Raw genomic sequence first — 18,437 nt, 5'->3', positions numbered from 1 at the left:
CTCCTTTATACAGTGCTCTTTCCCCTATATCCTTGTCAGCTGGAAATTTTAAGGAGATTAAGATTATAGCCTCAGGCTTTTGCTATTCTGGTAATGTAACAAACACTTTCTTCCGCTGTGACTATGAAAGAGAATAATAAAGGGAATGTAACAAACACTTTCTTCCGCTGTGACTATGAAAAAGAATAATAAAGGGAACCAAATCTATGTCGACAGAGGAATAATTCTTCAAAGGAATGTTACATTAAGAAATTGTTGATAGAGCATTGTTATTGATGACTTAAACCTGCTTTCTATATATTGGATCTCCCCTAAATGTAACTTTTACAACATCTTTTTTGTTTTGTCTTGTTTTCTTTTGTGGCTAATAGCACAGTCCAGTGTGCCAGTGGAAAAAAATATCACTTTAGAACGACCTTCTAGAATAGAACTCACATGCAAATTCACGGCATCTGGGGATGTGAATTCAGTAAATGTGACTTGGAAAAAAGGTGATGAACAACTTACGAATTATTGCATCAATGCCACAGGAAACATCCTGTATACCCAGTACATGTGAGTACATAAAATTTTCACCTGCATGGCTCGATGAAATTCATCACCTTTTAAACATTTTTGATGACTGGGCATTCTTTCCTTTGCTGTCTCTTGAAGGTTATGCTAGTATTCTAATTTCCATATTTACAGAATTGTTTCTATTTTAGAATTTTGATTAAATGCTAAGTCTTTTTCATTTTTATCAAGAAGTGTTTTGAGAACTAAACCTATATTAATAAATTCTCTTTAGGTTTACCATCATTAATAGCAATCAAATGGGAAACTATTCGTGTTTCTTTGAAGAGGAAAAGAAACAAAGGGGCACATTTAATTTCAGAGGTTAGTGCTAATAATTTATAGAGTAATAACTTCAGCATTATATTTTTAGAATTCTGAATCCCCAAATTTTTGAATTACCATTACAATACTAAACATAATGAGCTGAAAGAAAATCATATACTTTCCACTGAATCTTAAAGTGGTGACCTTAAAAATGGAACTTTCCAGTCTTCCCAGTGGTAGCATTTGCATTTCCCAACCCATTCCCACTCCTGTCCCTCCCCTAGCTTAAATCCAGATTTTAGTGTGAAAGATGGGGCTGCCAGGTTATTTGTAACAGTCTCTTGAATTTATTTGCTTATTCATTTGTTTAGCCGACTAAACTCAGAGCTTTTATGTACTGTCCCTTTAGGCATGTGTGAGAATATGCTTTGGTGTTCTGTACCAGTGGGTCCAGGACTTGGCTTTAGGGATCCATAAAATTTAAAAATAATATGGAGATGCACAAAGGGTTGCCAGTTTTTGGTCTCCTCAAATATTTGGCCCTCCTTTATACAGTGATGTATAAAATCCATAGCTCTTCCCTCTGGAACAAGAAAAAGTAAAATCAGAATATTTTCCTCTTACTATCATTAAACCAAAACTATAAAGGTCTCAATCTCGTAAGACAGACTAGTCACTGAGCTGGACACTTATCTTCATGAAAAACCCCTATTCTGTGATAGATTAGGGAACCACAGTGTCCGTGCTGGTATCTGGGAAATGTGGTCTGTTGCCATATTAACTGTTCTGGGTTTTGCTTCACATTAATTTCCCAAGGTACATGAGAAACTGTTCTCCATTTTTCCTGAAAATTGTGAGGTCTGGCTAGCTGCCCTGACAAAATACGGATACTGTCTCCAAGGCCCCATCAATAGCAGAATGGCCTGCTTCAACATTATCATGATTTAAGGTGGTTTGCACCTATATCCCTACATCCCTCCCTATATTCCCTCTGTTCTCACAGACTCATTTTCTTCATGTGGTTTTGTAAATGTTCTTACTTGGTAAATATAATAAATCCTTGTGTTTATGCAATTTGGTCTCTGCAAAGGCAGAAACTATTCCCATCCTTTGATTATTCTGATCATGTACATTCTCTCTTAACCTCCTTTCCTCTGTTTGCTTAATTTAATTTAGTGAAGGATAGATGCACCATACATTTCCTTCTCTTATTCCCTTCTTTCCCTTGTCTTTTTCTTTCCTTCCCTCCCTCCCCATCCTCCTCCTCCCTTCTTTCTTTCCTTCCTAATGAGCTAAGAGGATGTTAAACACATGTACGCACCCACACAGTCCTCTAGTAAACATTTTATTGAATTTCCTTTAAATATGTAAAGAAGGCCTATAGATTTTGAGGGAATACTCATCAAATCTTGAGGCTTAAAGTGATTCCAGGAGATTCAATTTTAAAAATTGCTTTTTTCCCCATCTAGATAGGACTGTTTTCTAGAAATATGTACTAGTTACACCTGTTCAAAGTTTAAATATTGTAAAGTAACTTAATAAAGTAAAGTAACTTAAAAAAAAATAAAGTAACAATACTTTAAATTAAGTAATTTAAATTACTTAAATTATTATTTGGCAATGATCTGTCCTGCCTCAAATGTGAAAGATTAACAGAAGCATTTTATTTTTCAATATACCAATACATTCAATGCCATGTGGTCTTGGAGAAAGCCTCTTGATTCCATATCTATTTTGAGATGACCAGCCTGAATCATCTGGCTGGTGTCAGGAGCACCAACACAAGGCTTAGGTTTGAAATCAAGTGCTTGAGAAATGCAAAGAGCCACTGAATATTTACTATGGTTTTTTTTTTTTTCTTTTTATAGTTTTCTTAAAGTAGTTTAGTTCAGTTTATTAGTTTTTTTTGTTGTTTTTTTTTTAAATCTAAACTCAAATACAGGTGTGAGAGTTTCCCAACCTGTTTGATGAAGCCGTGTTCTTTTTTTTTTTTTTTTAATTTATTTTTTGACAGAGAGAGAGACAGTGAGAGAGGGAACATAAGCAGGGGGAGTGGGAGAGGGAGAAGCAGGCTTCCAGCTGAGCAGCCAGCCCGATGCGGGGCTCGATCCCAGGACCCTGGGATCATGACCTGAGCTGAAGGCAGACGCTTAACGACTGAGCCACCCAGGCGCCCCCAGTTAATTAGTTTTTAATGCCCACTTAACATTAATATAACTTTTAAGTATACACTATGTCTCGAAGATATTTATAAAATTAGTAAGTTAGCCCTTTCCAGATCTTCTTTAGTAAAATAATATTTTCCTGTAACTCGTCTAAATTGAATATTGCTTGGAGAAGTAATTTCATTTGATTACAATTTAAAGGCATCTGCAGAACAATTCTTTTATAGTTATTATTTAATTAGATCTGTAAGGCTTATAGGATGGCATCTATTTTTATAAATATTTTATAAATATCCTATTATATTATGTCTCCCCATGACTTGCTTATGGGTTATGGGTTTTCCTAAGAAGAAGGCTTATTTTTCCTTAGCAATCCTAAGTTGAGTGTGGTTGAAAAGCCTTTTTTATCCTCTATTTTAAATTCAGCCAAAAAAACCCCATTCTGCCATTGATCAAATGAGTCAACTAGTGCATGAGCCTGAGTCCTTAGAACAACTCATCAGCAAAGCCCCTGCTTCTGCCTTTATGGGAGCTGGTTGATTTATTACTACAAGATTACAAAAGGGCCTCAAATCACTGATTAGTACAATGCAAAAAAACCTGCTGACTTTGTGTGTTTGGCTGTTGATGCTAGTACAGGAGAGAGAGCAAAAGTCACACTGGAAGCTTGCAAGTGCTAACATGTCGTGATTACTTTTCATTCAAGAAAGATGAGAGGTGGGCTACCGTGTTTCTCAGTAGCGGTCAACTTAGTTCCAGTACCCCCTCCCCCTTTACTTTTTTTTTGCGGGGTCAACTATTCTGATGTAGTTGCTGAAAACTTCTATGATATGCATCAGTGTTAAAATCTCTCATTAGAGGGGCACCTGGGTGGCTCAGTCAGTTAAGCGTCTGCCTTTGGCTCAGGTCATGATCCCAGGTCCTGGGATCGAATCCCGCATCTGGCACCCTGCTCAGCGGGGAGCCTGCTTCTCCCTCTCCCACTCCCCCTACCTGTGCTCTCTCTCTCTCTGTCAGATGAATAAATAAAATCTTAAAAAAAAAAAAAGAAAAAATTAAAATCTCTTAATAGAAAAGATGCAGAAATTTAGTTGATGAAGAGTAAGTAATGGCACATAGAACTTTTGAGAAGTCTTGGTGAGATTTTGATGGTGCCAAGTGCTGTGAAGCCTCTCTTGGCCTAGCCATCTGTCTTCACTAGTAAGTATCCAAGGAGTCAAAATATGGAATAGTACTATGGAAGAATCAGTTGGAACTTCAGCTTCAAACCCCAGTGCTGAAGTCTAGTTAGCTGTCTTTGACTATGTGGAAAAATCTTTTCCCTAATTTGGTAATACCTAAATGTTCTTGGGCCAAAAATGACCCAGGCTGATTTTCTTCCTAGTTCATGATATAAATCTCTAACTTTACAACTCCATAGGGCTGTGACTGTCATCAGGTAGATCCTAGGCCCCATCTTCTTAGACACTAGTTTGAATCAGCAATTTCAGCATCTTCAAACTTAGAGTCTTCCAATCCAAGACTCTCACTGGTTCTGCCTTATCTGAAGTTTCAAAAGGTCAACAGAACATATTAGAATACCGTATCGCTGTGCTTCTTTGCATAAATATTTCCAAACATAAGTAGCAGCCCAGAACCAACTGGGGCCTCTGGAGAAGTTCCAACAAACTGGTGTTTCCTGACCATGGTGCCTTTTGTAATTTAGATCCACACTGCTGTTATCAGTCATATAAAGCATAGCAGAGCAGTGGTTAATGTCCATCTTTTCACATGGAGCTTGAGAAGTGTGGTTTTGCTTATCTGAGGTTTGGAAGGAACTTAGTGGCTTCAGAAAAGAATCCTTATTTTAGCCAAGCTTGAATCTGTGCTTATCTGCAGGTCTTTAGTTGAGGCCTCCCCTAAAGTAGGGTTGACCTTTCCAGGAGCTTCTGTATTCTCATACTTCATTTAATAATAAAGCCACACCAGGTGTTGGGCATATTGGAATGAAGTATGACTAGGTCGCAGTCTTGAACTGATAGATCAATCGTGTTTTGTCAGGAGGCCCTCAAATAACTTCCTTCTCACTTGGTCCAGTCATTCTTTTTCCCAGCAAAATCTCAAGTAAGGAAATACACACCAAAAAAGGGACACTAAGGCAAAGTAACATTTTGTTATTGGCCAGCCTTGGCCACAAACCTTGCTGAAATTCTTGGAAGGCTTTGCCACATGGAAAGCTTCTTTTTCCTCAATGAGGTCGTACTAACCTCAAGCCAAAGCAGACCTTGTATTCCTTCACAGCCCAAGGTCAGTTAGGTCTTTACTCCTCTGAACAGGAGGATAACACCCTCCTGAGCCAGGAAAAATATGCTGAGCATGAGGCTGAGTTATTTATACCTCCAGATTTCTATCCCTAGAAAACAGGGCCCAATCAGTGCCCTGGACCATGACTAATCCATGATAATCCTCCTTTCTAGGACTGGAAAACTGGAGGGCTGAATGAGAGGAGGGAATGTCTAGTGAGGTCACCGGGGACTTCAGTCCACAGGCCACTGCTCAGCCTTTTATTGACACCACCTCCAGTGTCTAGTGAGGAAACTAGATCTACCATGAGAAAGAAAAACAGAATGGGGGGAGGGGGTACTGGGAGGCTCAGTCGGTTAGGCGGCTGCCTTCGGCTCAGGTCATGATCCCAGCATCCTGGGATTGAGCCCTGCATCGGGCTCCCTGCTCAGTGCGAAGCCTGCTTCTCCCTCTGCCTGCCGCTCCCCCTGCTTGAGCTCTCTCTGTGTCCAATAAATAAATAAATGAAAAAAAAAATCTTCAAAAAAAAAACAAACAGAATGAAATATTCTGTGGTTCAGTGTAATTTAGGCCTGTAACAGTTTGATGCTGAAATTTATTGTCTTGTTTCTCAAGAACTTAAAATATAGTTACGTTAATATCGGGACAGATGGTCAGCCTATTCTCTTGGATCCTAGAGTTGCTTTCAATTTTCCTCTATTGGTTATTTTCCTGCAGCAGACTGCTGTCTGGGTCCCCAGATGAGCCCAGAGGCAGGTAGCCACAGACTGAGGAAACTGAACAAAACAAAAGTAGTTTGACTTAATAGGGAGAACACTTACATGAGAGACACCATCTTTACTTTTATTTAAAAAATGCATGTGGATAACAATTATTCTCTTATTTAAAAATTTCACTCACAGGTTATGTCAAAGTACCAGTTGCTTTATTCTGCTTTTTCTTGTTAAAACCAGTATGTGGTGAACGGGCCCTTTTCTTTTTATTCTTAGATTCTATGTAATATGTGAGGTTATTATTCCATGTGTTTTTTCTGCTCTGTATACTACATAGGTCTGGAAACAAGAGTTTCTTTTTAACTTTTTTTTTTTTTTTTAAAGACTTTATTTATTTATTTGACAGAGAGAGACACAGTAAGAGAGGGAACACAGCAGGGGGAGTGGGAGAGGTAGAAGCAGGCTCCCTGCTGAGCAGGGAGCCCAATGCAGGACTCGATCCCAGGACCCTGGGATCGTGACCTGAGCTGAAGGCAGATGCTTAACAACTGAGCCACCCGGGCGCCCCTCTTTTTTAACTTTTAACCAATGTAATTTCTTGTTATGGTAAGGAGCAGGGTTGAGGCGCCCTGATTTAAATTGTTTTAATTTATCCTGAAATTGTAATCCTTACACAAAAATCTTATTCAGCTGCTTTCGCCAAGTACTTGAATGTGTGTTTCAAGCAGAATTTGTTTTACAGCCTCACTAAGTTGTTTAAAATAGATGTTATTAAGGGATCTCAAAGCTCCTGTTTCTTCATTCTTTGGGGCCTTGTCTCCTGTGATTCATACCCTTGAGTTTTTCATCATTTTACTCTTTTAATCTCCTTTCTCACTTGGGCTGGGGGGTCTATAAAGCATTCAGTTTGGAGCCTTTCCTATGTTTTGGGGTGTTCTTACATGTTCCTACAGTTCTGAGATGTATTCAGATGAATTTCCAGTTCTCTTTTTATATTCTAAGTCTTATTTCTTCTCTCTTCCACACGACGGGCTTACCTGGAAATCATTCTTGCACATGATGATGATCTATCCTAGTAAGCTGGCTCATGACCACTACGTAATAAGGCCATGGGTATTACAAATTGTAAGGGAGGTCAGTTAAGAAAAGCAGTACCAGTACATGATCACAATTTTGTGGTGTTTACTTTGCACCAAACACTTCATGTATTATGATCTCATACTTAATCCTTTACAACAACACAGTAGGATGGGTTATGACCGACCAAAGAACTCAACGTTAGTAACACCGAAACTGTAATTTGAGTGTGTGTATTTCCTGGACCCAAATCAATTCTTTGTCACATCATTGTCACATTGTGCTGACTTCCTTCAAACACTTAATGACCTGACCTTTGAAATGGACACATATTCACCACATATTAACTAAATATCCCTCAGCCTGAGGGTGACCCGATTGGGAGTGTGGGACCCTAGTGGCCTCAGTCAAAAGGAGTGCTCAGAATATCTTCTGGCTGGGATGTCTTAAATCCAGGTAATCACTCGTACTCCCTGTCTCCTCTCTCAGGAGTGCCCTAGTGGTACCTGACTAGGTTTTCATTAAGTATCAGTGGGTGAGTATAAATTCTGATAGGCAGTTCACAGCTTTGGTTAATGTAAAATTGTAGACCATTCAGTTTCATCAAAACATGTTTCCTTGGTTATGAAAAGTGTGAGAACAACTGGTTTATAGATTGCTCTATTATCTTTTGTATGAATTACTTGAAGCATTTATGCTGTCATGAGTGTGACATACCTTCCTCTTATTTGCATCTCTTTTTTATTAGCACTGCCTCATTCAACACTCAGCTGGTCAGCAGCCTTGATGAAGGAGAGGGTGATATGTGCAATTGTATTTAGGCACATCTTATTTATTTATTTTTAAAGTATTTTATTTATTTATTTGAGAGAGAGAGAGTGAGCACGTGCACAAGTGGGGGGTGAGCAGGGGCAGAGGGAGAAGCAGGCTCCCCGCTGAGCAGGGAGCCCGACGTGGGGCTCGATCCCAGGACCCTGAGATCATGACCTGACCTGAAGGCAGACACTTAACAGACTAAGGCCCCTCTTTAGGCACATTTTAAACAATAAGGAAAAAAGAAGACTTCCACACCCATCATTGTAATCTTAATCACCTGAGGACAGAACCCATAAAGAAATCCTATTCTCCAACCCTATTTGTACCACTTCTTTGGTAGTTATACAAGTCAGAATTTCTTTTCTAGTCATTACCAATTACTTCCCCCTTCCTCATCTTTATGATTCATCCAGCAAATGCTCAATTATCTTTGGGTAGTACAAAGCCAAGAGCACTTAGAGAATGTATTTAATCTAGAAAGCTGACTTTAGTACTTAAAACTGATCTTTCTATTTCTACCCCGGCCCTCCCCAAAACAAAATATAAAAATAGGATAACAAGTGAATATCAAGCAATATTTATAAAATTTGTCAATATAGCATTAAAAATTTAGATATAATTTTATGCTTTCTCTTTGTTGCCAAATAAAAAAAGGAAAAAAACATAAAACCAAAAATCCGCTAAAATGAGTAAAAGAAAAAAAGTAAAAGTAACCTTTGTTGGTCAGTCTACACCTCCAGTCTAAGTGCACATTCATTAATATATCCTTTGAGGTCACTGAGAAGAAACTGATTGCACCATGGAGCTATTGGCTGTCTTTTTATTGCTTTGCTTATGTTTTTATGTTTTGATTTTCTTTATCAAGTTATTCATATCCTTAAAACTTAATTTTTCTAAATTCAGTGGTCATTTTTATTGTTACTAATGGCACCTGCCTGAAACTTTCTTAGGAAATTTATCATCCAAAACAAATGAACAAAAACAGCAGAAAAAGAGTCGTAAAGACGACAAACTGGTAGTTGCCAGAGGGGTGCGGTGTGGTGGGAGAAATGACAAAATGGGTAAAGGGGAGTGGGAGGTATAGGATTCCAGGTATGGAGTGGATAAGTCAGGGGGATGAAAGGTACAGCATAGGGATATAGTCTATGCTATTATAATAGTGTTTCATGGTGATAGATGGTAGGTACACATGTGGTGAGCATAGCATAACATGTAGATTTGTCTGATCACTATGTTGTACACCCGAAACTAACATAATACCGTGTATCAACTATACTCCAATTAAAGAGATGGTTTCATGTCATGTGAAACTAAAATTATGTAAAGAGAATCATACTGATGAGAAAATGAAAGGAGAATTTGTCTTCAACTTGCATACATTTCCCTATTCAAACTCCCTCAGGAACATGTCTTTCTCTAAATTTTTCTTAGTCCCTGAAGTTCAAGGAAAAAACAAACCATTGGTCACTTATGTGGGGGATTCAGCTGTCTTGATATGTAAATGTCAACACTGTTCTCCTTTAAACTGGACCTGGTACAGTAGTAACGGGAGTATACAGGTAAGATCATATTTCTGTGATTCGAAGAAGACAAAATGAAAACTCTTATTCCATAAATAATATTATTAACGGACTCAGAATTCCTAGGACTATTTGTACTCCTTTATCTTATTATTTAATATGTCTTCATAAAGAAAGAACCGTGGAGTTGTCATTTCATGTTTTTAGCATATTGCATTATACATCTGAAGAGACTCTTATTGTTTTAACTGGTACTTTGTTTTTCAGATTTAGCAACTTATTTCAATTCTTTGAAAGGAAGTTATCATTCATTTTTAGTTGATGAGTTTAGAAATAACCCTAACAAAAAGATTCTCTTTTCTTATCATTCCATGAAAGTATCTAGAAAAAAAAGGTAGTTTTCTTTTCCAGCTTCAGTCTCTGGAAACATTTGTGAAAGAATGCAATACAGTGGTGCCATTTGAGAAAAGAATGAAAATTTGGTAACTTAAACTTAGCTCTTGGGTTCTTTCAGGGTCATTGGCCTCTTTTGGCCTTCCAGAATCCAAAGAGAAGCCAAATACTTTACGTTCCTATTAAAGAGTTAATGGCTATTCAAAGAGCTGATAATAAGAAAAACATGCATATTCAGAAAATCATTTCTCACTCTCTTTCTTCCTCCCAAATAGCCTCTAATAGCAGGGAAATTTAGGACATTGTCCTTCAGGAGACACCTGTCTATTGCTCTGCTACTAATGAGCATTGAAATTAAAGTCCTGCAAAGGCAAGCTGTAATTCTAGGATGGACGGACAGTATGGGACAGCGTAGATCTTACAATGAAATACTAGGTTCCTTCTTAGACAAAATTGGTACTGCCATAGACTGTTGAAGGGAACCAGAGGAAAGGACTTAAAAGGGAGAGTGACTGATTCTGTGATAACATTGGTTTGACTTTTAGAGAAAGCTCCACATCACTTAGGGGTAGACTTAGATCATTAATATTTCTGCTTCTTTTCTTGTTGATGATTAGGAAAGGCAATCATTTTGAGTAGGTAACTATTAAAAAAAATGTATGTAAATTGATAAAGATAAATATCTGTTGTAGTACTTGACATACATAGCCTAATTTATTTATTTATATGTAATACTAGGCAAAAAATAACCGAAATCTAATTACATTAAACTCTTAGAATATAGTCTGTGCTTCTCTCCATTGGCTGTAGTAATTTCCTCTCAATTTGGCCCTAAGCACGGGTCCTATTAGGATGTGAGGGAAGTGTAGGGAAGTGGGTACAGGTCACAACTTTAAGTCAAGTGTTTTTTCAAGATGCAGACCGACCACCTGCCTCTGCATCACCTGGGGTGCCCATTAACCATGCATTACTTGCATGTATCAGCTCCGAGTTAGGGAGGGTACATTTGAACAAGCAGTACAGGCAGTGCTATGCACAGGGAGCCAGGTCGCTTTAATTGGGGGGGGGGAGCAAATAATAAACTCACAGCTCTTGATCAGATAACCTCCAAGAATATTTGCATGCAGATGAGCATTTACTGAGCAATGCAGTTGAGTGATAGCACAGTGAAGGCATCGGATGGCCTGAGAATAAGTTTTAATTTAAATGGGTTAAATAAATCAGCTCCAAAATAGCTTAGTATGGCTCTTGAGAGGCTGGGGGAAAATCCAGGGACTCTCAGAAGTCAGCTTGCCTGAGAAAGAAAGCCATTCAGCTATGAGAAGACAGGTGCGCAGACAATCACATATCCTGGGCTCCCGGGATTTCTACCACTCCCGCTACATCAGCTTCAAAGGCCTGGAGATTTCATCCTCATTTCCAGTCTGAGGAACTCCCAGTGTCAGGAGCCAGTGATCTGCCTTTGTAGGAATGATCACATCTAATAGCTTCATTAATTCATGAGTTGAGTTGATGTGTGCCTGCTCTTATGAAGGGGGAAGTACTTTGAATAGCTAGTTGGGGGTTAGATCGAGAAACCCAGATGGCTGGAATTTTTCTGTATCTTTAATTCTAATATTTACCCATGATGACCTACACTATAGTTTCAAACACGGAGTGTTTAGCACTTAAAATATCCCTTCCCTTTGCTACCGTTGGGAGATGAAGCTCTCGGACTCTGTTATGTAAACTTCTCATAAACTTTAATATGCCTTATAGCTTTTGCTCAAAACGCGATCATTTAGGACATGTGTCTTTTATGCAATATGATAGGAATGGGTTTTGATGTCTCCTTATATTAGGTTCCTGTTGATGTTCACGTGAATGATAAGTATGCGATCAATGGAACGAACGCTAATGAAACAAGGCTCAAGATAATGCAACTTTCAGAAGATGATAAGGGATCTTACTGGTGCCATGCAGTGTTCCAATTAGGCGAGAGCCAAATACACGTTGAACTCATTGTGCTGAGTTATTTGGTACCCCTCAAACCATTTCTTGGAATAGTTGTTGAAGTTATTATTTTAGTGGCTATTATTCTGTTTTGTGAAATGTACACCCAAAAGAAAAAGATGCACACAGGTAAGGCTTCTTTTTTTAGATAATGTTCTTATGTTATGACTTAATACATTATAATGGCTTTAGAGTTTTGGGGAAATATCTAACTTTTGTTATTTGGAGGGGTGTTTATTTAACATTAATGGTGACAGGGATGTGAGCTTTTATTGATGGTCTTTCTATTTCAACTTCCTAAAAAATTTTAGGATGAAAATATACTTTTTCTCCTTTTGCTTTGGTGTTACTGGTACCTCAACACCAAAGAGGTGATATGTGCTTTGGTACTAGAATAATAGAAGATTCTGTGATAGCTTAACGTAAAAGACCTCAAAGACAAACAGTCTTTCTCTTAGATAACTCACTTAGAAAATATTTTATCAAACATTCTGGAGTTCTCATAAAAGAGACATTGTCTGGTCAGTTCTCCATTTTTGTGGCATGTGCTTGATAGATTGCAGGTTGAGAAACCAATGGTTCCCCAAGAAAATTTATCTTACATTCTGTATTCTTTTCTGATTTTATACTAAATTTTTAGTAATTTAAAGAATTACAAATCAGTCAGTCTGATTTTGAAAATCCCAGGCACTAGACTATGCTTGATGAAAATTGCAGGTAAGGTCTGGAGAGCAGGGAAAGAGGAGAATGTGATGGATGTGCAGGCATTTCACGTCGTATGTCTCTCTCGTTCCAAAGAGGGAAAACCATACAGTGCATTCTTAACATGGGGAAAGTTGAATTCAACATACATGCTCCGTAAGAATAATAAACCAATCTTAATAAATTCCTCTTTTGTTATACAGATGATGGGAAAGAATTTGAACAAGTTGAGCAGTTGTAAGTATTACAGATTAATTTTCACTTGAGTAAAATAGAGATAAATATAAAATTGAATAAAAGTTTGCAGTTAGAGTAGGTATTTACCCCAAAGATACAGAGGTAGTGATCCGAAGGGGCACCTGCACCCCAATGTTTATAGCAGCAATGTCCACAACAGCCAAACTATGGAAAAAGCCCAGATGTCCATTGACAGAGGAATGGATAAAGAAGATGTGGTATATATATATATATATTCAATGGAATATTACTCAGCCATCAGAAAGGATAACATCTCACCATTTACACCACCATGGATGGAACTGGAGGATATTATGCTGAGCGAAATAAGTCAATCAGAGAAAGACAATTATCATATGGTTTCACTCGTATGTGGAATATAAGGAATAGTGCAGAGGATCATAGGGGAAGGGAGAGAAAACTGAATGGGAAGAAATCAGAGGGGGAGACAAACCATGAGAGACTCTTAACTATAGGAAACAAACTGAGGGTTGCTGGAGGGGAGGTGGGTGGAGGGATGGGGTAACTGGGTGATGGGCATTAAGGAGGGCATGTGATGTGATGAGCACTTGTTGTTATATGCAACTGATGAGTTACTGAAGTCTACATCTGAAACTAGTGATGTACTATATGTTGGTTAATTGAATTTAAATCAAAAAAAAGTTTGCTGTTTGGACAAAAACACAAGAGTATATTATATGTGTGTTGTTTTCTGTACACATCCATGTTGTGGAGAGGCATGTGGAGTTTGCCTGCGTAAATTAGGACCCCCCCTCTACCATTCACTTTTTACCTCTCTGTGCTTCAATTTTGTCCTCAACAAAATGGCTTTAATTACAGTATTTGCTTATAAGGCTTTTGGATTAAATGATATTCTGTATGTAAAAATGCTTAGCATAGGCTTTGATGCACAGGGGTGTTCAATAACCATAAGGAAGTATTATTTGTGTAAGTCAGAATTTCTTAACCCTGGCTATATTTTTGGTCACTTAGGATGTTCCTTAAAAATATGGTTGCTCAGACTTTACTGGATCTCCTGGATCAGAACCTCTGGGAGTGGTGCCTGGGCATCTGTATTTCTTTAAAATGTCTATCACTGATGCTTTTTTTTTTTTTTAAGATTTTATTTATTTATTTGAGAGAGAGAATGAAAGAGAGAGTGCACAAGAGGGGGGAGGGTTAGAGGGAGAAGCAGACTCCCTGCTGAGCAGGGGGCCCGATGCGGCCCTTGATCCTGGGACTCCAGGATCATGACCTGAGCCGAAGGCAGTCGCTTAACCAACTGAGCCACCCATGCGCCCTGTCTATCACTGATTCTAAGTCACTCGTATATGGAAAATCACTGGGCTAGAATTTTATTAGTCACTATTTTTGAAAGAACAGATATTGTGCCCCAGGTTCTCTTACAGCCCCTTTGTTCAGAGTGGAACAGGAGGAGGGCTGAGAAGAAAAGTATCAGGGATATAATTTAGTTTGGTCAAGACAGGAGTGACTAGTTCCTCTCAGCCGAAGGACTGAGCATGGAATCCGGTGATGGAGGTGCCTGAGACTGGGATTAAAGTCTGAGTAACACAGCCAAGGGCTGGACTGGGAAAATGAGATGAGATTAAAGCAGCTGAAAGAAATGTTGGAAATGGAAGGCCTGAGCACATATAACCACAGAGAATGGCACTGGAGGTTTATCTTCATTGGCCAGCACAAGTTCGGAGGTGAGGTCTCTAGCCATGGTTAAAGAGTGGGAGAGCTGTCATTTAGATATTTGTAGACATTATTCAAATAGTTATTTTTACTCAGTTCACAAATGGCAGGTAAAATAAATCAACACGATATGAGCTTCTAAAGTAAGGGCACGAAATAATCATATCAGGAGTTCCATAACCTCAGATAGGAAAAACAAAAAAAAAACAGTGTTGTTGGCACCAACTTGGTTGGCATCAACTCTTATAGTTGGAAGGAAACTGCACCTCTTTCTGGTGAACTTGGACATCTTGTTTAGAGTGCGTTGAATGTTCTATCTTTCTGGTTCCCAAGTACTGTGTCCTATTCTTATACTTGGGGTCATACAGAAAACAAGACGGTCATTCAGATATTCGAAACAGTTAACAGCCTTGCCCAAATGCTGTTGTCCCAGCTCAGCTTCCCCAGTGTTTCTGGTCATTCAGTCTCTTGCAGTCACATTTGGGGGCTGCTCCTGTCTCAGTGGATTCTGATTCATTTAAGACACACGCAGAAGGGGTGGCACCAGAACAGTATGGAGTAGACTTACCAATTCTTAATTTAATTTTCATTTATGTAGCTTACCCTAATTTTAAAATCTTTTTAAAATACGTTTTTCTAGAATATCTTAGGAGTAATGTCAAACTGATTCAATCTATAGTATAAATGATTTACTTTCTTTTCTTTTATTGGTAATTGGGATAGTGTACATAATATTCTCTACCTGTACTGTTCCACAGAGAGCTCTGGCAGTATTTATTTTTTTAGTTTATTTCTTATTTCAATATCTTTAGATTTAATACAAGTATCAAGGGCACTTGAATCATTTGCAGCAAACCTTTTACTAATGTTCTTTTAGAATTTTTAGTTAGCAATGCACTTTTTTTTTTTAAGTAATCCCTACGCCCAACATGGGGCTTTAGAATTTTTAGTTAGGAGATAAATTTTACTTGACAGAATATATATATATATATATATATATACACACACACACACACACACATACATGCACACACACACATATATATATTCTGTCAAGAAAACTTTATCTCTCTCTATATACACACACACACACATATATATATTTATATATAATGCTTATATGTTTAGATGCCAGGAAGAGTCATAGAGTTCCTTGATGAAAATAAATCTTAAAACCATACTAAATGTGTAACATCAAAACAAGCTAGTCACTTCAAATATTTCAATGAGGAGCTCATTCATTTATCTGATCCACTCATATACTTAAGCCATATAATCTCGCCTGACAGCCCCTCCCCCAAATTTGGATTACATGGTTGAATTTATTATCTGGTGGTGATAGCTTAATGAGCTCAGGCCTGCCTGTAACACTAGAAGGGTATTCATTATGCACTCTTGTTACCTAGTTTGGTCGTTCTTGTCTTAAGAATCTGAAGGCCACATTCGTCGTCTTGCCCCGATGCACACTGAGTAGACAACCATGTTTAGCCTCTAATTCATTGTGATAAATATGTTGAATTATAGCACCTGTATCTCACATGTTGGCTGACCTTCTGATTGGCTGTTATCTTGCAGGGCCTCAAGACTGCTTACAAGTTATGGCCATATACCCACGTCCTCACTCATGCTGGGGGAGAAGCAGTTCTCCCTCTGCATAAAATAAACAGGACTGGTCACTGTCATCTGTGACAACAGTTCTTCTCTAAGCAACGGCAGAAAAACAAAATCAGCATTAGGAGTAAAACATTTTTAGGAAAAATGAATTGTCTCTATTGACCTTTTACATTTTAACCTGATGGCCACTATATAGATGCTGTACTGACTTGATTTAATGCCATGTAAATACCTAGTGATTTTCTTTTTGTTTTCCGTACAGGAAATCAGATGATAGCAACGGCGTAGAAAATAATGCCCCCAGGCACAGAAAAAGTGTAAGTTACTTCCAAATGATATTCCAAATGAAAGGTAAAATTCACTGTACATAGACTGTTATTCCGGCTACACTTTTTAGTTTCATAGGAGACCTTATCATTCACTATGTGTTTGAATATAGTTGTTTAGAATATTATAGGAGAAAATGTATAGTTATACAAAAATAAATGACATCTTTTTTCTATCAGAGAACATGTAGCAACCAATCTAAAAATAAATCCTTTGCCCTACATATATATATATATACACACATATATATATGTATATATATTTGTCATCATGGGCTAGTTCCTTTTACTACTTTTCATGTGGTCTTATTTTTTTTTCTCTCTTAGGTTTTCTGGATTCTCCTTTTTTTATTCTCATATACTCATATATTTGGCATTATGAACAAATACATAGTAGCTTATTTTCTTTACTGATTAGAATCAAAATTTTCATAGTTGATCAACATTTTTTTCCTGAGTATATAGAAAATAGATACTGTTAGTTTTGGCAGTGGTTTGGATCACTCCTTTCTAGCACTTTCTGCTTTGCTAAAGTGATAATAAGTTATAGAATAATCAGGACATACTAATTATGTTTCATTATGCTTTATTTAACTCAGGAATCTGTGAACCAGTGAATGCGAAACATCATGTCAAGAGTCATGGGAAGATGTACAGTTTGTACTTCAGCTTTGTTTGTTTCCTGTTAAGAATATCTGAGTTTTTATTTTTAAAAGGATGAAAAGTTTATGCAATATGCTCAGCAGTAGCTTTGTAATAATATATGCTGTATCAGATCTAAAGATATATTTCCCTTCTGTAATTATTTTACATTAAAGCAAGGTAAATTATATTCAATATATCCTATGAGCTATCACCAGGATAATTAATTTCATCTTGGTCATCAAGGGATGCACAGAAGAGATACCAGCAAAACCGGTTAATACTACACAGAACTAATGTCACTCAAGACCTGTTTATAACCAAAGAATTCATTAAAGAGAAAACTTTTGCTATTTGCCTTAAAAAGTTTTTTTTTTTTTTTCCGGTCATGCTTACTATGTCTAGACATATTTGTAATAATTTTCATGTAATGTTCACCCTCTGTCATATTGGATAAAAACATCTTCACTAGGAAATGAATACTTTCTGCCTTTGCTAATGATTTCAATCTCCACAAGAAAAACATACTTTGCCTCCACAAATACTGGTTTAAGGCAAGGAAATATAACCACATACTTGCTCCAAATCTCCCATCACCACAAAAACATGTTTCCCAACCTTTGTTCTACTCATTTCCATTGCTTATACACACCAGGCAAAAGTGACTTTTAGTCTTTATGTAGAGCATTTTTTCAACGCCATGGGTTTTGGATTTTTTAAGTTGCACCTGGTGTTGATGCTCTGGGTCCAGGTCCATATAGTCATAATATAGCCCTGCTACAGGGATGCTTCTGTGGTTCATGGTTTCCTGGGATCTTTGACTTGATACCTGGTGTCTTGATACCCATGGATGGCTAAATATCTAAAAATGCATTATTAGTGCTTTATAGTCATGATTCCGTTGTTTGAAATCAATCCAGAAGTACTAAAGGGCTTCTTCTATGCTGTTGCAAATGCCTTAGACTTTTCTTCAAAATTAGCTTAGTTTCTATTGCATATATAACTGAAATATTTTATAAAATCACTGTAACCAAACCAAATGAAATATGAATAGACATGAAACATTGTCAGTGGCTTTGAGTGGACTATAAAATCATACTACGGTATACTCGATTGGGTTGAAGACAATGATGTGAAGCCTGCTGGGTGTCCTTAGTGCTGGTGGGTCCCATCTAGCAGAGGTCAGAACAATCAGAAGCCAAAGGGGAAGTCTGGGATGGTGGCAAGGAACCCGCAATTTTTGGTGACTAGAAGATTAATATTTGGAGAAGAGGAGTTCAATGATTTGGGGAGAAAATACCTTATAGAAATGTACATTATATACTGGCTGAGAAAATGATAAAATTGTGGTAGTGAAAATTATAATTTATATGGCATCTTAACTAATGTTAAAATATTACTAATTGGAATAATATGCCTAAAGTGGTGACTTCGAAGCTG

The 18,437-nt window shown here is 37.6% G+C and overlaps 1 protein-coding gene across 1 annotated transcript in view; it reads left to right on the top strand.

Annotated features, from left to right (window-relative positions):
• Window positions 1–17,363, top strand: part of EMB (embigin) — a 42,077-nt gene extending 24,714 nt beyond the window's left edge. The window contains exons 4-10 of the mRNA XM_031038395.2: window positions 372–555; window positions 788–876; window positions 9,305–9,432; window positions 11,628–11,907; window positions 12,684–12,717; window positions 16,292–16,346; window positions 16,955–17,363. Coding sequence (XP_030894255.1) covers window positions 372–555; window positions 788–876; window positions 9,305–9,432; window positions 11,628–11,907; window positions 12,684–12,717; window positions 16,292–16,346; window positions 16,955–16,972 — 788 coding nt within the window. The 3' untranslated portion in view covers window positions 16,973–17,363. The remainder of the gene's footprint in view (window positions 1–371; window positions 556–787; window positions 877–9,304; window positions 9,433–11,627; window positions 11,908–12,683; window positions 12,718–16,291; window positions 16,347–16,954) is intronic.
• The last annotated feature ends 1,074 nt before the right edge of the window (window positions 17,364–18,437 follow it).

The sequence above is a fragment of the Leptonychotes weddellii genome, chromosome 7 (genome assembly GCF_054177405.1).
Source record: "Leptonychotes weddellii isolate Sample4059 chromosome 7, ASM5417740v2, whole genome shotgun sequence".
Classification (NCBI taxonomy): Eukaryota; Metazoa; Chordata; class Mammalia; order Carnivora; family Phocidae; genus Leptonychotes; species Leptonychotes weddellii.
This window is presented reverse-complemented; position numbering and strand designations above follow the sequence as displayed.